Genomic DNA, 19,653 nt, shown 5'->3' on the forward strand with positions numbered 1-19,653 from the left:
GACATTAGTAGGCATTATACAACTCTGATCGTATCTAACTCTGAAACAGTACAGCTTCGGCACTGACAATGCAGGGGGCGAGGGGGCGGAGGGGGATGATTAATCGCCCAGGGGGAGGGGGCGATAGAGACTGCTACTACTGATGGTATTTTTGTCATTAGCAGCATCCATTTGAGATTTATTTGTACAGTTTTAAAATGGAGAAATGGGGTAATGTGTGCTCCAGATTTGAGGGTAGATGAAGTACGGTTCGTGCGGTTTGTGTAGGGGATTGGATTGAGAAATTATCTCTTTGAGTAATGATGAAGGAAGAGTTTTAAAGTTCTTTTGATATTCTGGGATATTTAGCGCTTTGTAATGTAAGAGAATATCTACGTACGTACAGTAATTGATAAATGATAAAACATAAGCAAAAAAAACAACGGTAGCCCTCCTTCGTAGCAGATGTGTTCAAAAAGTTCGCAGTTGAAATAAAGCTATAAGAAGAAGTTTCACAAAAGTACCCTCTAAACACAAACCGTTATTCAAATCCCAAACAGAACATTTACAACATCATTCTAAATTCAAATAAACATTCAAAATTGGAAGCTACGACGAACGATTCCGGAAACTCGCCGAGTGCGCCCGAGCGCCCCCGAAAGCTTCCGAAAATTGGCGCGAGGGGCGACACAGGAAGATGTAATGATGTTTGTCAAACGGAAAATGAGATAGGGAAATGTAGAAGAGTGGCTGAATTTGCGACCTTTTTGCTGACGCGAGCGCCCCGCGGCTCACACCCAGCGATGGTTTATTACTCTCGCCATAAAAACGTTTTAAATAAGTCTAAGATTAGTTTTATTTCTAAGAATTTAGCTTTCAATGAGGTGCTTGCTGCTTTTATCTTAGAGTCAGTTGAATTTATAGAGTGTTGTAATTCAAATATTTGTTATTAAAATGCCAATCTAATTATTACTCAAGACGAGCTTTGTTCAAAAATGATATACATTCGCATTTAAAATAGTGATTAAAGTGTCCATTTGTGTAGAATTAATTAAACAGTCTAATAAACGTTGCCCTTTCGTTGGAATGTTGACATTTAATTAAAACGAGGCTCCGCTTCACTTTTACACACAAACTAAACGATCGCCATTACGCGTATGATAAAAATGTATATATGCGTAATTTAAAGATATAAAGGAAACTAAAAAGTAACTTCGATACCTATTTTTAGGCTCGCTCGAGTCAATGAATGGTTACGTGTGTCGTGTGTCGATACGTAGAAAGTAATTTACTTTAAGAGATAACCCTGCTATTATAAATAAGCCAGTATAAATTCAAGTCAACTCTATGGTCGGTAAACAATATTCTGAAATTCAATTCCATTCTCTATTCGAACCAGAGACAATAATTCCTGAACGTTTAACGATCCCTCGTATTTCTAAATAAGCGTTCTATATCCGAAAAAAAAGCAACGGAAAAACTCATTCGATATTTTGAATTTGGAGCGTTCGAAAATACGAGTACAGAAAACGGTAAATTCTTCAAGCGAAGAAAAAATACGTTCGAAATTCAAACATTCGGGGATTCTAGCTGAATGGGTGCGTTCATAAATCTCTTCGTCTCAGCAAGTGATGTTGGAAATACGAAACAGCGCTATCGGCCCCCGTTGGACAGAGCGTGTGGTGTGCAGATAAAATAAATGGAAGAACCGTGAAAAATGATGACGCGCCCGCGCGGAAAGACGAAACGAAAGGGCTCGCTTTACACTGGGTCATGGTTCTAGCGCTTTTATTTTTTACCCGCCTTACTTTGTTTATGGTTTTTAGATGACATTTGAAATAGATAGTCTATGGTTACTGCGTATTGAGATTAACGTAGTAGTTTAATTGTAATTCTCAGTTTGATAAATAGATACGTTTTACAACATAACTCTAAAAATACAGACATAATTATAGAGCAATAAAAAATACTACGCAAACAAATATGTGAATATTTTTAGCGCATCAGTTAAACTATTTTTTAGTCTGTAAACACCATACTAATTTAAACTCGAGGCCATGTCACTGAATCCTTTGATGTACGAATGTTCTGTATCAAATACGTTTTTATTATTTACTAGATTTATGTATTAGCTATATAAAATGACATGGCGCCGAAATTTCTAAGAAAACATTACAGTTTATTTAAACGTATGCATTTAATCTTTTAAATATGGTGGTTGTAAAAGTAAATGTAATTAAAACTCTTTATTTCGCGAATTGTGGTGATTAACTGTCATGGCGGAGGTTTTGTTAACTTTTTTAAAAGATCTATGGTTAATGCTGGATTTGTTTATGGTTGTGTTTAGATTTAAATCTAGTTCGAGGAATTTAGATTGTTGTTATGTTCTATAACTGTTTTCGATGATCTTGTGATAATTAAATCTACTGTAAAGTTACAATTTAAATACTGTACAATTTTGCTTATTAATCGATTTTCTGATTCTATAAAAGTCGTTTTAAAGCCAAATATCGATAACTCATAGCCCCCTATAACATTTATTAAGTGACAAGAAATATATATGAAATGTATGTATTCTCAGTACATATTCACACGATACACATACACATATGTAGAGCGACTATTGCAATTTCCAAAGTGACGTCACAAAACGTATTTAAAATCTCAAACAATGAACAAACGCACCCTTGAGTAACAAGGTTGTAAACTTGTCTCATAATAAAATCTCAATTACGAAACAAATTACTATTAAAATGTCAAGACCTTTCCCTACATAAATATAAAACAAAACTTACCATGACCACATCCTTTCAAAAGTTTCCACAATTTTAAAACTCCCCAATTACAACGATTCCCATCTTTCAAATGTCAATAGACAGTTTTAATGTCATTAATAACAGCAAGAAAAACACCGAAACTCACTTACCTGAAACAAAGAAAAGGAAAAATTTAATTAACATTACAAAAGAACGTAAAAAACCATTATTTATATAAACAAAAGCACTTTTTTAATTATAATTAATATTACAAGACGAAAAAATTGCGGCATCTTACGACTGTGGAGCAACACCCGTACTAAGGAATTTTTTACTTGGCATCTTTTTTTGAACGATTTTAAGATGATTTTATTTGCAGATTTTTGAAAAATTTATGATACATTTTTAGTTTTACATACATACATAATAACTCGCTCGTTATATTCGAAGGTATAGGCAGAGGGGTATAAAATATACCAGTGTTTCGTCATTAGCAATGTTAGTCCCATGTAATAGGGGGCGAGTCTATTGCTATATTACACATATAAACACACCTGGTATTATTAATTAACAGAATTTTATATTATATAGATTACGGAAAGTACTAATTTATGATTTATATAATTGTTATAGTTAACGATTGCAATACACAAAAAAATACTACTAATTGATTTTTTACATTAAATAAATGGCTAACAAATATAATTTCTTTGCCATAAATAATAATTAAGCATTAATTATTAGAAAGGAAACCAGATTTTTTACTCATTTAATTTCATTAAACAGCAATAAAATGTTTATTTTTTTCTACATTTCTCATTATTACTAAAATAAATAATTAATATAATTTACGTAACCTAACATTTTCAATGGTACAGTTTTACCACAGCTTCTTGGAGGTAACAATCAACCCTTAGTAGAGGGTAGTGGAGGGTAACACCTCTAGGGTAGACTTATCTCAGCCGACGTCATAAAATAAAGCTTTATACCCCCATAAAGAAAATTAAAATGAATTATTTTGACGACTGCACCTCACAATGGGGGTGAAACAATTACACCCCTATGTAATTGTACTGCAGTTAATTGTGGACTGGTTTAATTTTGATGTTTCTTGAAAATTTTGCGGTTTTTGAAACAATTTTCGAAGTTAGAGGTCGTTGTTAGTATTTTTTTTGGTGATTGTGCTTCTTTTGGAAGAATTTAAAGGCTTTCTGGGCTATATTTTGTTGGTGGGTACAACTTATAAAGAATTTTGTTTCGGCGTTCTTTGGTTTTTGTCTATGTCCGTAGTAAGGCGTAATTTTGTATGTATAAATAGTATTTTGATAGATTTGTTGTAGTGGTTGTTAAGTTTAGAAAGTGATGTGGTGCAATAGTGTTTGCTGTTTATAGACTTTGGGTTTCTGTGTACAAGAAGGCACTGAAAGAGCTAATTCAAAATTGAGAAGAAGGAAATAAAATAAATTTGATTTAACGCTAGCAACTGCATTTGAGTGGAAATAATTTCTTAATCATCCTCAATTACCTTTATAATCAGTCTAGACATATTTTAACAATAACTTAGACTGAACACTTCACCCCCAACAATTCCAAACAACCCCTAAGTCTAAAAACATCCCCTAACACGCAGATTTTTACGCATATTCTTAACAAAACTCAATGTTTTACAAGAACAAGCTTGTAAACAGTAAAATGGGTCGTAAAAGACGTAAGAATCAACTAGGGTGTACACACGGGCGAACGTTGCGCCCGCAGCCGCGATACGGATCGACAGTAAAAATTCAGATTGCGATTACGAGAGTGAAATGGGTGTTTTATCGCGCAACGAGCTCTCGTGGAAGAGGGGATGTACGGGGGATTGTTTTGTGCGTGAAAGGTGGAAAAATTTAAGTTTTTAGTGCTCATGTCTTTTTGGTTTTTGTGTTTGAGGTTGTTTTTAATTATTTATTAATGAAGTGGTGGAGTAATATTTTTTGTGAGGTAAGGTGTGTGTAAGTAAGTCTGTCTAATTTTTTTTTTGAAAATATTTTTTTTTAATGTGTGTAATCGATTTTTTCTAATCAAGTTAGAGGGTTTATAATTTGGTTTTATAATATGGGATTGAGTCTTGTACAAAAATAAAACTTAAATCGTATTTATAGAGAAGCAAAATTAATTAATAGGTACGAATAGTTTATCAACCATAATTACTTTGAAGTTAATTCCTTAAGTTTTAAATATTAACTTATTATAAGTGTAAAATTATTTCGTATTACCATAGTAGGCATAAGTTAGGAGTTAAAGCCATAAAGTTATAACATTATTAACATAATCCTTAGGCAATATTATACATATTTGTCGTTTAAACCCCATACTGGTTCTCGAAGCCTATTGGTTACATTTCATATAAAATTATCTTTTACTATAAATACTTATTAAGTGTGAAGGTAAGGTCGTAGAATAACGCATTTGACTTTGCTTGCGTTTTATATTAAACTAGCTTTCCACCCGCGGCTTTGCACGTGTGATATTTCGCCCCCTTCTGGGTGGAATTTTCAAAGATTCTCTCTTAGTGCTCCTCTACACTTCTTAAGGAACCTTGAGGAACCGTGAGATGTCCAACAGTCAGTTACTCGGTAACGGAAGATGATTGTCTTGAAAATAGGTAAAATAAATATTAATAAGTTTATAGCCATCTACCGCAAATGTTACTAAACTTAAGCTATTTCAAGTCAAAACAAAAAGCTCTATAACCCAGAAATCGAACTTAGTGACCTGCAGTCTAATAACTCTCATCTGACTTACAAAAAAAATACATTTACAATAGACAGAATATCTTAAATACAATTTGTTTCATAGCAAAAACGTATCAGTCCCGTGCCTAATTCTTCCCTGTATGTTTCCCACTATGGGGACGCAAGTCATTCTGCGTTGCCCATAAGTGCACTAAACGGGCCATAGAACAAAATACAGCTCCGTCAAATGCAGATATTGTGAGGGTGACTGTTTTACTATGGGATTTCTAGAAGTAAATGAAATCTTAGAGGCCGAATTGAAACGGCTTTACAAGCTCGATAAAACTGTTTATAATGTTAGGAAATAGAAATAGGGGTTAGATAAGTATCGGATATCGTATCCAATAGATATATGTTCCAAATTCCAGTTGATAAGCTAAGCGATACTTATTTAAAAGTGGGTGATAGCGAAACTAAATCAATCAACCTAGTATTTCTTCCATCTATGTTGGAGTCGGCTTCCAGTCTTACGGGATGCAGCTGAATACCAGTATTTTATATGGAGCGACTGCCTATCAGACCCCTCGGTAAGGCTGGTTGTCAGACTTTCAAGCTTCTGACTTCTGTTAACGACTGTCAAATATCGTTGTAAATGGCAGCCGGGATCAATAAATTAACGTGCCTCTCAAAACACGGTGGAACTCGGGATATAAAATATGGTCACCCATCTACAGAACAATCGCGGCAAGCGTAGCTTAACCTCAGAGTCCAATCCGCGCGGCTGTTGTTTGTAGTTATAATATGCCCTGAAGTACTAGGCACTTATATCTCCACAAGAGGTATAAAACAACTCCCAACACAAATTATTCTCCATTTAAAAAATTATAAAAAAAGAAATCTCTTAAAAAGTAACACGAAAACGTGGCGCTAAGAAAAATCCAGGGGTATTAAACCTAAGTGTCGTTCGCAAGCTGTTTTATGCGGCCTTTCAGGGATCGTAAACCGTTGGCGCGGTCCGTCAGTGATTCCTGATGGACAATTTGAGAGTTTGTACCACTTTGAAGGGGTCGCAAAGCCTTAGGGAACGTTATCAAGGTTGGTGAGTACCGCGGATTTGTTTTACAGTTTCAAGGAACCACATAAAAGGGATGAAATGATGCTGAATTTGTAGATAAGGGATCTTTGTTTAAATATCTTAACGGGAAGATGGCAATGGGTGTCATTGTCGGTTTATTGCGTGTGTTTTAAATGAGTTTATTGCGGTTCTTGTACGATCTGTATGTTATTACTAATTTCAATTTTAGATGGTATTTAGATAGAGATTATTTGCTTTAAAATTATGTTTGAGCTGTCGTTGAATATCTTTAAGTACTACTTAGTATTAGTGGTTATGTCGTAATTTATTTTAAAATGGTGATGGAAATAACTAAGTTCTAATAACTTTTGGTATGTAGTTGGGAATCGAATCTGAGACTACACATACTTATTCGGCCGTTAATTCAACCGGTTAGTTATCAAAATAAATCATTATTTTTGTAAGAAAATTAATTTTATAGTTAAACAATATCAAAACATAGCAGTAAAGTTACCAGGCTCACAGAAATGTCAAAGGGGTGTGCACTACGTAGGATCTTGCTCCGGTATTTTCATTTCGCGTCACAGGTGAGAGAGAAGCGTAATTGCCGGAATAACGCCGGCTTTATTGCGTGCCGCACTGACGGAGGGTACGTAGGGATGGGAAATACCGGGATAGTGATGCGATAGTCCGGGATCGTGGGATCAATGTCGATATGGAATGGCTTCATTATTTTGCAACTGTAAATATGTTTACTTGGAAAAATCATGATGGAATCTCGATTCTCATAACGGCATTCCAAATGCATCTTAGCATGCTTATAGTTATTTTGCCTGTGCTTAAATAACAACCAAAGTAACCTTATGTATAAGTAGTTGTAATGTAAAGTTTAATTTATATTACTTCATTATTTTCAAACATAAAGTTTACATAATAAATATTATGTACAAAACAAAACAAAATGTCGAACTCAAATTCCCGTATTTGAGTAAAATCGCGGGATATAACTACAACACTATCGAGGGTCGAGGGCCCATCCACTTAGTGTCCGGGACCTGTTGTTGCTGTCGTAAATAGTGCTGTACTTATGAAGGGCACAACACTAATTTGACGACAACATGTGTAGCCGTTTTCAGTTATTTATATATATTTACTTAAGTGAAATGTTTTGGGTACTTCTGCCTACCTCTGGAGTGTTTTTGTACAAATATCCAAAGGGTTTTTTTGGGAATTAATTCACTTATGGGAAGAACTAGTTTTTTGACCGCACCTTCAAAACGTGCCGACAAAAAAAGTTTTGTTATTCAATTCTATCAAATAAAGGAAAATGCTAAACAGAAATATGTAAGAACAAACAAAGAATGTATTATATAATATTGTGTTCTTAAGCATTTAATCGTCTTTAATAGGGAATATCGTAATTTCGCAAAATTAAGAAATGAACCATTTCCAAAAACTGTTTTATCTTTTAAATTGTTTAAGATTTACCAAAAAATCATGCAAAGAAAAGTATTATCTTTCCAATACTTTTAAAACATATAAAAATATCCTAATTTTTAGTTAAACGTATATTTTCTTCACAAAGTTTTATTTAGAGAGAATGTTCTTTAAAATACGTCAAAATATTTGCTTTGTTGTTTGATAGACGTTGCTTGTATAAAATATCTATTATAATTAAGTTTCATTTTATTTAATTAATTCGAAATTATACTAAGATATTTTATATTCTATGAACTTCGCTAAAAATCTTTATTATTTCAGTATTTTTTTAGCAAAAGCATTTCTTCTTTGTAGGATAATGAAATTAATTCGTCTTTTATTTATTTAATCATACTTTTATGTCTCTATCTAATCATATCTTCGGTAGAAACTGTTCTTGGTTTCGGAAAAAATAATGAATTATTTATATCGCAAATGAAATAAAATCTTAATTTAATATATTTCCAAATTCTTACCAAATTCGTCCACCTTCAAGATAAGTAATCAACCCGGCACTGAACTCACGTACTCGAGTTAGCAATAAAGAGCGAGCTTGCACTTAACGCGCACTTCATTGTTACCTTATGAGGGATGAGAACCACCTCATGTAGCGAGGGTGCAGTGTCAGTGGTAGCGGATTCGATAATAAATCGTTATATAATGTGCAAAATATCTAGGAAATTGTGTATAAGCCTGCTGACCGAGTGGTTTTGGGTTTGATTTGCGGGTCAGGCACAGTGTTATTATGTCAGAAGCAACCGAGAGTTTTTTGACATGCCCAGTAAAAGGCTCGCCCTCTTATAATATGGGACTGACATTGCAAAAGACTGTCAGCACCATTAAAGTACCTATTCACAATTCATCATTTCCAATTTCGCAAAGTTTATTTTTTATGGCTACTATTTTTCATAAATATCAAACAATTTCAAAGTAACTTTATTCTAAACTACTTTAAAAAAAAAATCCATTTTTTCTTCAAATCGCTCCCCGCTCCGCTCCCCGCCCCGCTATCACTGACACCTACACAAGCCGGTAGCAAATTGTTATTTGCAAGAACGTCAGTAAGATCCGTCAATTGTATGAAGACTTGTGCGTCATGTCGCCGGCTTAAGTCATGGCTTTGTCTTAGCTTTATTTGACGACTTACAGGCTTTTTATGGTGGGCTTTGTGTTACTGATGAAATTTTGGAGACTTGCTATTTCGTGTTAGAAATTTTTTTATTGTTTAAAGACTTACTAAGCAAGTGCTATTGAGGAACCGTAGATAGTGTATCTGACTGCTGACTTGACTAGGTTCGATTCTCAGGTCGGCCAGACGGATATTGGTGTTTTCTTATTATTATTACAGTATTCTTAATTGTAGTCCGGAGTTTGGTAACGCGCCTTGTGAATGACAATAGGCTGGCCCTCTATAATGTAACATTATATTTTTTTTTCTGGTAGAAACGGTTAATTTTATTTTAAATTTAATTCTTTTTGAACCTACGACCTCCGCGCCCTGTCCAAAAATTTAACTTTACTTCTGAGGTCAGACATACATATATTGGCATTCTTTCAAGCTGAGATTAAAGAAACGGACTCCACAACTTATACGGATAAGTATCTGATCTACTACCTATTAGATAAAGCGGCGGGAAATGTATGAAATCTCTAAAAAATAACCCAATACTTTGATCAGTAAATTTAAACCAGTTCTAAGTGTAATATTATTTTCTATTTCAATTAAATCGTTTCATAGAACCGTCATAACCTAGACATGGTAATTAATACGAGGTATCCTATTATTATGACAAACACATTTATATGAGTAATTCTGTGAAATGGCCACTCATAGTATTATAATGTGAATACTACTACTAACTAATATTATAATTGTAAATGACTGTCTGGGTTTACTGTTGAACGGCTAAACCGATTGCGATGTGTCGTTTGATGAGATAGTAAGATTTGGATGAAAAATATACTAGTTTTTTCTAAATCTAGTTGACTTCGTAGATAATGAAATACAGGGATAGTCTTATAGAAATTAAAATAATTTCTAATTAATACCAATAACATTCTTCCCGAAAATAAGTAATATTTTAGTGTAAAAAATGTAGAATTCGCTTATTGATAGTGGCGCTAACTGGTCGGTAAACGATCAGTAGGTTAGTGATCAGTAGGTCACTACCTTAGCGCGGATATTTCATAGATGGGTGTTCGCACAGAGGTATACAGTGAGTCTCTCAAAAATCATTCCTAGTTGTTATCAATTCAGATAACAATCAAAGGCCTTACGGCTTTAAACAACTTTGACTCTAGGTTGACCACTAACCTAATGTCCGTATTTTAAAATACGTGCTTTAAAAATTGAGTCCAGTCTATAATACGACGTAAAATTGAATATAACTCGAGCACAGTCACAGGTAAAAGCTAGCAAGATATACTAGACGGCTTAGTTGTGCGCTTAATAATAATTATCACGCCAATTTGCTACAACGCCATCTATCGACTACTAATCAAACTAATCCTGTATAGCCGGCTAATCTGCAGTGTTATAACGTGCACCGTCTACGGACTAGGGCTGACACTAATTATATAATAGAAACTATTTGAGGGATATTAAATTTGTAATTGTTTTGTATTATTAATTTGGTATTTTTTATGGGCTAAAGTTACCTGGAAAGGTATTTAATTTATACTGAGTTAAGCGTTGCTTGCTATTAATGATCGCTAATCGACATTATTCTATAGGAATTAGCGTGAAAATCCATTTTAATTTAGATTGTTTGACGTTTCAACTAAAGGTACTGTGGACATGGTCGCATTCTAAAACTGCAATGCCAAAGTTTAAAACTTAGATATTTAATGATGAAAATTGATTTTGAACATCTATGCTGAAGTGTACTAAAACAGAACAGTATTAACTTAATAAAAAACCTTTTTACATGCATTTATTTAGCTCCATTCTGGTAAATAAAATCCCGTTTAAATGTGCTTAGGACCTCAAAATACGTAAGCCAACAAGCCATACCCATCACTCAACAATTAGCTAGCGTAGTGGCAGCCCTAGTTATAACGGAGCAAGTCTATTGTCAGGACAGTGTCCAATTTGGAGGAGCCTTCCCTTTTGTTCCTGTCCCTCCATGGGATATGGACAGTGAGACGTGTGTGCACTGTATATAGGATACCTGTATAGTACCTGGATGTATTACTAGTTACTGCTCGCAATTTCGTCCTTGTAAAACGATTTTTCCGGATAAAAAGTATCCTATATGTTATATACGTAGATAATATCACGCCTTTTTCCCATAGGGGTAGGCAGAGACCAAAGAACGTCATTTAGAATAATTATTGTAAACTTCCCTTGCCTCATTCACATCCAACTTGCCATACCTATGTGTTAAGGTTATAAACTACCCGTATACCAAATTTTATTCAAATCTGTTCATTCGTTTCTGAGTGAGAGCGTACAAACATACATACATCTTTACAAACTCTCGCATTTACACTAGTAGGATCATAAATGCTGCTTAGTACGGGTCTTCTCAAGGAAAGAAAATTGGGAATAAGTCCACCACGTTGGCTAAGTCCAGGACTTTGTATACCTTCAAGAACTGTGCTAAAGAACTCTCAGGCATGCATTTCATCACGATGTTTTCCTTCACCGTTATAACAAGTGATAATCATTTCTAATACACATTTTTTTTTTACTTTTCTGTACTATGTATTTGATAAATAACAACATAAATTTTATCTTTCTCGATAATTTCTTAAACAACTGGTAGTAAAATTTTATTGTTAGTACGATGTAATCGATGACCGAATACAAGCATATCCGCGGATCTTAATAGTGTAGCAATAGCCTATTGTTGTCATTATTGTTAGATAAAGATAGAATACGTGCCATATAAGTTTGTGTGCCTGAATGTAGCTACAAGCCATCAGCATATAACATATCGTATGGTTAGTGGTCAACCTAATGTCATAGTTGTTCTATCCGTCCAAAAGACCTTTGAAGTGGCTTAGCGACTGATATATTTATAAACAATCGGGACTGACTTGAAGCACGGAAACTCCCAGTTCAAATACAATGCGGTCATCCATCTATGTAATGACCGCGCCAAGGTTTGCTTAACCAAAGGAAGTTTGTGAGGATCGTAGCAAGTGGCGTTCTTTGTCTACTCCTTTCGGAAGAAGACGTAATTTTATGTATGTATGTAAAAGTACTATTATTAAAGGATTCAAATTAAACCGTATTTAAAGTACTTGTGTATATTTCCTACCGTGCAGGAATCGAACCCACACTCCACTTACAGCAATTAGCTATAAAACCTCTGCTACACATCATAACAAAGATTTAACTACTAAGGCGCCATAAACATCTTAATTTTAAATAGTTTACAACCGTAACCTTAATAACCCTATGAAATAAAAACCCGGGTGCACACGCGCCGAGCGTTTAAGCAGTTAACCCATTACGAAGGGTTGCGTTCTACTGTGTGAACAGGTGTGGACCCGCCTTTATTACTGTATTGGGACACCAGGCGCACAGATTGTTTAGGATATGACTTTATTTTTATGATTATAGACTGCTAGCTGTTGCCCGCGACTTCGTCCACGTTTGTGGCTTAGGACAGATTAAGACAAACTTTCATCCCCTATTTTATCTTCTTGGGGAAGAATTGATCAAAATCCTTTCTGATGCCTACGTCATAACATTTAACTGCATGCCATATTTCAGCCCAATCCTACTTGTTATTTAATCTTCAAATATGAATAAATTAATATTAAAATTTTCATTCCAGTTATTTAAAAATAACGGTCGTAAAATAATAGCAATCAAAATGAATCTCTCAATTTCCATAATTCATGGTCACAGTCTTTCTGAGTATAAAGTAAATATTATATTAGATCGTTTCAATACCACACATACGTTTTCAAACGATCTGTCTTTGTTCAAACAATGCATTATGGACCACCAAGAGATTTAAATAATTTTGTTTTTTGTAGGAAATTGCTAAGATGTGACTTATTAGGAATTTTTGTGTTAATTATTTTACAAACATACATAATACCTTTTTGCCATAATGGTAAGTAATTTTTTTTTATTTGAATTGACGTAACAAACTAGTGGTAAATTCTATTATACTCGTACCAGCACGTAAATAAGACTGATTGTTTTTCAAGATAGAGTAAGAATTCCTTTTTGTTGTTCTGCCTGAGTACAAGTTGAAAGCACAAATAACATTAAACCTGATCCGGCGTCGAACGTGGGAACATCAAGGTAATTACTAGATAGTGCTATATCGAAACCAATTTCTCACTTAACACGTAAACCTAATCACCAGGCTTTTATCACTTAATGACAAACAAAATTTATTCCGATAGTATATTGAAAATAACGGCCGAGCCACCAGGGGGACATAACACTGATGCAAATGTACCATAATTACATTAGCTTAGCATTACAAGGTTCCAACTCCATCAAATTGAAACGGCGAGCGTTGGGACTGAGGGAACTCGCCGAATTAATGCCGCGCGCTCCCTAATTGCGATTGTATGAAGATGCAAATTTTCTTAGAACGGAATTGTCACCGCTCGCTATTGTTGCGCTCCTAGTACTTGTAATTGATAAGGCGTGTGTTATTTGAATTTTAAATTCGTTTATCTCGGGAGATGAATGGGATTTCCCTTTTCTGTTTTCCATTTCATTATCGGATTTGCGCTTTTTAAAACGTTTACGTTTTCTATTTATACGTGTTTGTATTGTAAAACAATCCCTTTAATAGGGGTGCGAATGGCCTTTTCTTAAACACCAGTATAACGTAGGTATCTGAATTGAAAACTAGTGTAGGTACGTCAAATTAATGGATACTATTCAGTACATTGCTGTTTTGACGTGACGTGTTATGCACTAGAATCTAAAGGAGAAAACAATGTATACAGCGTAGTGATTTTCAAATAGTTGTTGATCGGTCAAGTGAATTAGCTAAATACTCTTTTGCAGACGTAATGTCTCTAAATTAGATACTAGTATACTACATAATAATCTAGCACAAAAGAGTTAACAAACTTATACATTGTCTAAACGCTGCCAGGACAATTCATTTCTGCCTTCTATTTCCCCACAAATATATTATTATTCGTGGCATCATTTTCGTGGCAGTATTTCTGGATGCCCACGGGAGCATGCATATATAAAGTAACTCCAGGCTGCTCTGTTCATGTATTATTCCTTACGGTTAGACTTGAATGTTGAATTTCTTATCTTGTCTTAATATTTGTTTCGTGCTAAGTTTTGCCGTGTCTCCCGCGGGTAAAGATGTATTTCTTTATTTTTTCTTGTTTGTTACATTGAGATGAATTTGTAATGGTCATGGTGTTGGTCAAAATATAACAAATGCTACTTTTGACCACATGTATGGAGACTACAGACGTTTTTTTTTATACCAAGTATCATAATTAGCCATAATTAGCTACACATACAGTCTGATACAGTCCTCATTCAGCATTTTAGGAGTAATTTTGGGATTTTTTTAGCGAAGTTTTATTCTAGATCTTTGACTATTTCTAGACAAAGTTTCATCATAATCTTATAGCGGTTTAGTCGTAAAATCTTAACAGTCTATCAGACTATATTAAAAAATATGTACAGTATGTAAAAGTTACGAAACGGGTCTATGTACTAGGCGTAATGTTATGTAAAACAAAACCTAAGTACCAGGATATGATACGTCAATAGGAGTTAACATAACTTATGACAGTGTAATAGACTCATAATTACACGGTTTAATTATATAGCGGTACTAGGCTAGCATAACTGTGAGGAGGTACAATGATAGACAAAAGCACATTCGACCTTTGAACCCATCATTCAAACGTGGAACGTTACCTGGAGGTTAGAAGTTAATTGCAGAGTGGAGGCGCTATTTAGGAATGTGGTGAAATGTATGATGGATTTTAATTGCTAGTAATTATGTTTGAACTAAAGTCTTTTTTTGTTGATAAGTGTTGACCTCATTTGAATTATTTATTTTTATATTTTAATTATGTATATCTGATATTTTCAGTATACTTCACGTGCTTATAATCTTTTTTATACACAGAATTTTAAATACTCATTTCTAAGTATAAAGCTAAGTCATAAGCTATTACTAAATAAGATTATTTTTTACACGATTTGACACACAACGTGTAGCAACTCTACCTTTAGCGACACAAAAGTACCGCATCCGCATTCATTCCCACATCCATACCATAGTTATATTCAATAATGGAATACTATTTCGAACACAAGCGTGCCTCCAGGCGTCGTCTCGTCACAAACGTTCGCCATTCAAATACTAATCAACTTGGCTGCATTAAAATTTATTGTTAGAATTTTACTGGCCAGCATTTTGTATGATTGACAGCGATTAGCGATTTAAGAAAAATATGAAAGTACTAAAGTTAAGTTATGGTCGACGCTGACTGGCAAAAGATGGGTGACCATTTCTGTATGATAAAAACAAATTGTTGAAAAAAATACAACCTTCGATACTAATATAGTAAATGCGTTACACAACATCTCCTTCCTATCCTTTTATAATCAAATTAATGTACCAATTTCGATAAAAATTTACAAAAAAGTAGCATCTATTTTAAGAAAGAACATACGTATAATTTTTTAGCTAGCATAATATAGGCAAAAGTAAGTTAATACTTAAATAGGAAATGTACAATTGTCTGGATTCGAACCTAAGCCTGCGTGGGAGTGGCACCACTAAGCTATCAAGGTTTCATGATTATATTAAGCTTGGTTTAAATAAAATACTATAGTTTATGAGTTGGGACCCGGCGAATAAACTCGGTTATTAATGTATAGTCTTGTGTGGGGTATACTAGACTATTTACGCGGTTTTGCTTGCATTTGTTATGAGAAAAATGTATTATGGAAAAGTATACACGTTTGTCTCTTGTCTTTGCTAACCCCAATAGATACATTGCGTTATGTATTAAATTTATTCGCGTACTAATTAAAAGAAAAAGTTTCATTTCATTTTTACACCGATAAAAAACCTTAATACCTTTTTGTCGTCTAACTTCTGAAAAAAACCTTTAACATTATTTTCCCTACTCAGAAATCGAATCAAACACTACACGATTACTACACATATTCAACTACTAACAATAAAATGAAACAGCTCATCAAAATCATCTAAAATCATGTAAGATCACTTTAAATCTGATTACATCACGTTAAATCCTTTAGCAATAAGAAATGGCTCTCGTTTTCATATATGTTTCAATCTATACTAATATTATAAAGCTGAAGAGTTTGTTTGTTTGTTTATTTGAACGCGCTAATCTCAGAAACTACTGGTCCGATTTGAAAAATTCTTTCAGTGTTAGATAGCCTGTTTACCGAGGAAGGCTATAGGCTATATATCATCACGCTACGACCAGGAGCAGAGCAGCAGCAAAAAATGTTACGAAAACGGGGAAAATTTTTACTCATTCTCTCTTATGTGACGCAAGCGAAGTTGCGCGGGTCAGCTAGTTATACATACTCGTGGGTGTTTTACAAATATCGTTGCAATAATAAAATACTTAATTTATGACCTCCGTCGACGCGATCCTGAAAAGGATACCTTTTACATATTTTAAAAGGAATATAGTTAATATAATTTGTGTTATTTTTTCCTTAGGAAGTTTATTAAAAGGATTTTTTTTTGGGAGATTTTGACAGGATTATTACAAAATTTCAGGGTAAAATTTTTGTTTTTCTACTATAAAACTGACAAATAGACACATAGATATACAAATGACACCAAAAGCTGTTAAACTGTCAAATTTTAATAAAATAAATTTATGATATCTATAAAAAAATGTCATAGATGCAAATTTTTTTTAAGATTTTGACATTTCGATCTGTCAAAAATTAAAAAAAAATGTCTAATGCAGCTTTTTGTAAATGGCTAAAACGATTTGGATGGAATTTAGTAAAGTGAAAGATTTTAAACCAGGGTATAATAAACATAAGCTAATTCCAAGTAACGGCAAAAAGTTCTTTACCGCAAAATTTTCGTCTTGTAAACAACGCTTCTAAAAGAGTCCCTCAAATTTTAAGTTTTAAACCATAATTTAGTCAAAATAATAAATAAATAATTAACTTACCAATTATTAACTTGTAGTATTGTTAACCCTGTATCCTGTGCTAATTGTTTCTTTTGGTCTTCCGAGGGGTACGGGTGCTGTAACAAACATACAAACAACATTTTAAAACGTATACATTTTAACATCATAGGTACCAGGACTTTAGGAAATAATAGAGATAGCTGTGCCATTTAATGACTGTCATTCGTGTTTATAACTGTTTAAATTACAAGTTGATGATAAACGGTTACCCATCTTATATTCTAGCGTAGTATCACTGCTTAACTTTGCAAAACAAAACGATTGTTTCTCCACCGTCGTCCCCACATTGTGGGATACAAATACAATTTGTAATTCCACCATTACGGCTCTCTAAAGTGAACCAAAGTGAGCCTAATTAAATCGAGTTCTTCCTAAATTCGATTGTTTGCCAATAAAATTAGATTTTCAAACGATCTCGGGATCCCAATGTTTTTTTTTTGCGAATTAGTAGGCTTCCCTTGTTTTAATTTTGTTTTGAGTTAAGTGGTTCTGTTTCGTTTTAGGTTTTAGAGAGAATTAAGGGCATTTAAGCGTTGGTCTTTACATTGTAATAATTGTAGGTTTTGAAACAATCGAATGAGTGTTTTAACAAAAGTTTTGTGTAATTCTGATGTTATACGATTTTCTGTGATCTTTTATTTACTTATACGAGTTAAATATGGGTATGGATGGAACAAGGCAGGTAGTACTTTAGAAAATAAATTAATTAATCGGTATTTTTATAAAATAAACGTTTACAAAATATTACTGAAAGCTTTCAACTCATATTTTTCTTAAATTCTTTATTTTCAAGAGGTAACGGTATCATTTATTTATTTTCTCCCAGTATCCCCTACAGATGTTCATACGAACTACCAGGGCGACAGGAGCACGCAACACGTACTATCCTAATGTTATTGGTTTTTAGCGTGTGGCGTGCAAGGAGCCTCCCCGCGAGACCTCCTCACGTTTAATACCGCTCTAGTACCATGAGGTGAGCTATGTGTGTAAATTATTAACATAATATCGCCGGTTTGAATCCCCGGTTGATTCTTGGAGACGTCAAAAGATATATTTTTGCGGAATATTAAAATAGCGTAGTGTTTCTTATAAAAATTGAAACATTTTCTTCTATCTATCTATGGACTGGCAAAGGATTACTTAACCTACTGATCGTTTATTGCAATTCAAAAGTCGGTAGTTCGTACTATAGCTACCTTATCCAAACATCTAACCATGGAAATCAGTGAGTACACACGCCTAACCCAGTTGTATCATGAAACTAATTTACAGCCGCTAGCGAATCATAAACAAAATGAAATCACACTAATATTTGCACTTGTAAACGTAACTTACAGAATATTTACGTTACAATTTTTCTGAAGTGTTATAAGAATACATCATTTAATGTAAACTAACTGTCTTGTGCGTGCGCTGTATCGGCTGAGAGCACACCGAGAGATATCGAATAAGTTTACGAGATAATTTTAAAGTAATATTTTTATTTCGTATGATTCCAGGAAACGAATTTTAATAATATCATTAAAAGACTATACTAATATATATATTTTTTTTAATGAGTAGGTTTAGAGTCAAATATAAGTTATTTAATGACTTTTCCGACACTTGTGCGTATTCGGAAAAAGACCATGTTATTAAAAATATGGTCGATAAATTAGCTTGAAAGTCGTCTTATAACCGTCACTCCATGATGCATCTGAATATCAGTATTTTACATTCAGATGCATCTGGTAAGACTGGAAGCCAACTCCAACATAGTTGGAAGAAATGCTATACTGAACTGTTTAACTTTCAAGATTCTGACTACTGTTAACGACTGTCAAAGATCTATGAAAACCGTCGGGAACCTCAATTAACGTGCCTTCCGAAACACAGATTAACTCAGAATGTATAACATAGTCAACCACCTACAGAAGTCACCTCGGCAAGCGTAGCTTAACCTCAGACGTACAGCTGTTGTTAACTAAACCACGAGATAAAAATAATTATATATTAATATACCTCAGTGCACTCAGAACTTATGAAAACAAAACGCGGTGGGTCGAATCCTGCGCATCTAAAGTTTATTATCACAATGCATGTATTTGGCCATTGTCGAATCGCACTAATGCATTCCTAATACACAGGATGTTAGTGTATGTATGTTTGTCTGTTTCAAAACAAACATGGCGGCCGATTAATCGATATTACAAGTTATTAATGCTGCTCTCGAGTGCTGAATCGATTTATTTCTAACTGTTTGAAAGTCGTGATTTTAATCTGAAACGCTTTTGTTTGTTGAATTTATTGTTTGTTGTTTTGTTTTTTTGTTATATAGTAATTGTAGTAGAGGATATTTTGGTTAGGTTAATTTTTGATAACATTATCTTTTTTTTTTAGTTCGTTATGATAATTTTTATTATATTTACTTCCTAATAATCCTATTTATATTATAAATGCGATAGTTTGTGAGGTTGGATGTATATATCTCTTTCACAATTATTTTTGTGAA

At 33.8% G+C, this 19,653-nt stretch overlaps 1 protein-coding gene across 5 annotated transcripts in view; it reads right to left on the bottom strand.

Moving 5' to 3' along the window:
* The window catches only part of hth (Meis homeobox homothorax), a 290,065-nt gene that overhangs the window by 42,282 nt on the left and 228,130 nt on the right, over window positions 1–19,653 (bottom strand). For all 5 annotated transcript variants that reach the window (XM_076126853.1, XM_076126854.1, XM_076126852.1 and 2 more), the window contains one exon: window positions 17,142–17,218. In XM_076126853.1, the coding sequence (XP_075982968.1) occupies window positions 17,142–17,218 (77 nt within the window). The remainder of the gene's footprint in view (window positions 1–17,141; window positions 17,219–19,653) is intronic.

This window comes from Anticarsia gemmatalis, chromosome 19, assembly GCF_050436995.1.
Source record: "Anticarsia gemmatalis isolate Benzon Research Colony breed Stoneville strain chromosome 19, ilAntGemm2 primary, whole genome shotgun sequence".
Classification (NCBI taxonomy): Eukaryota; Metazoa; Arthropoda; class Insecta; order Lepidoptera; family Erebidae; genus Anticarsia; species Anticarsia gemmatalis.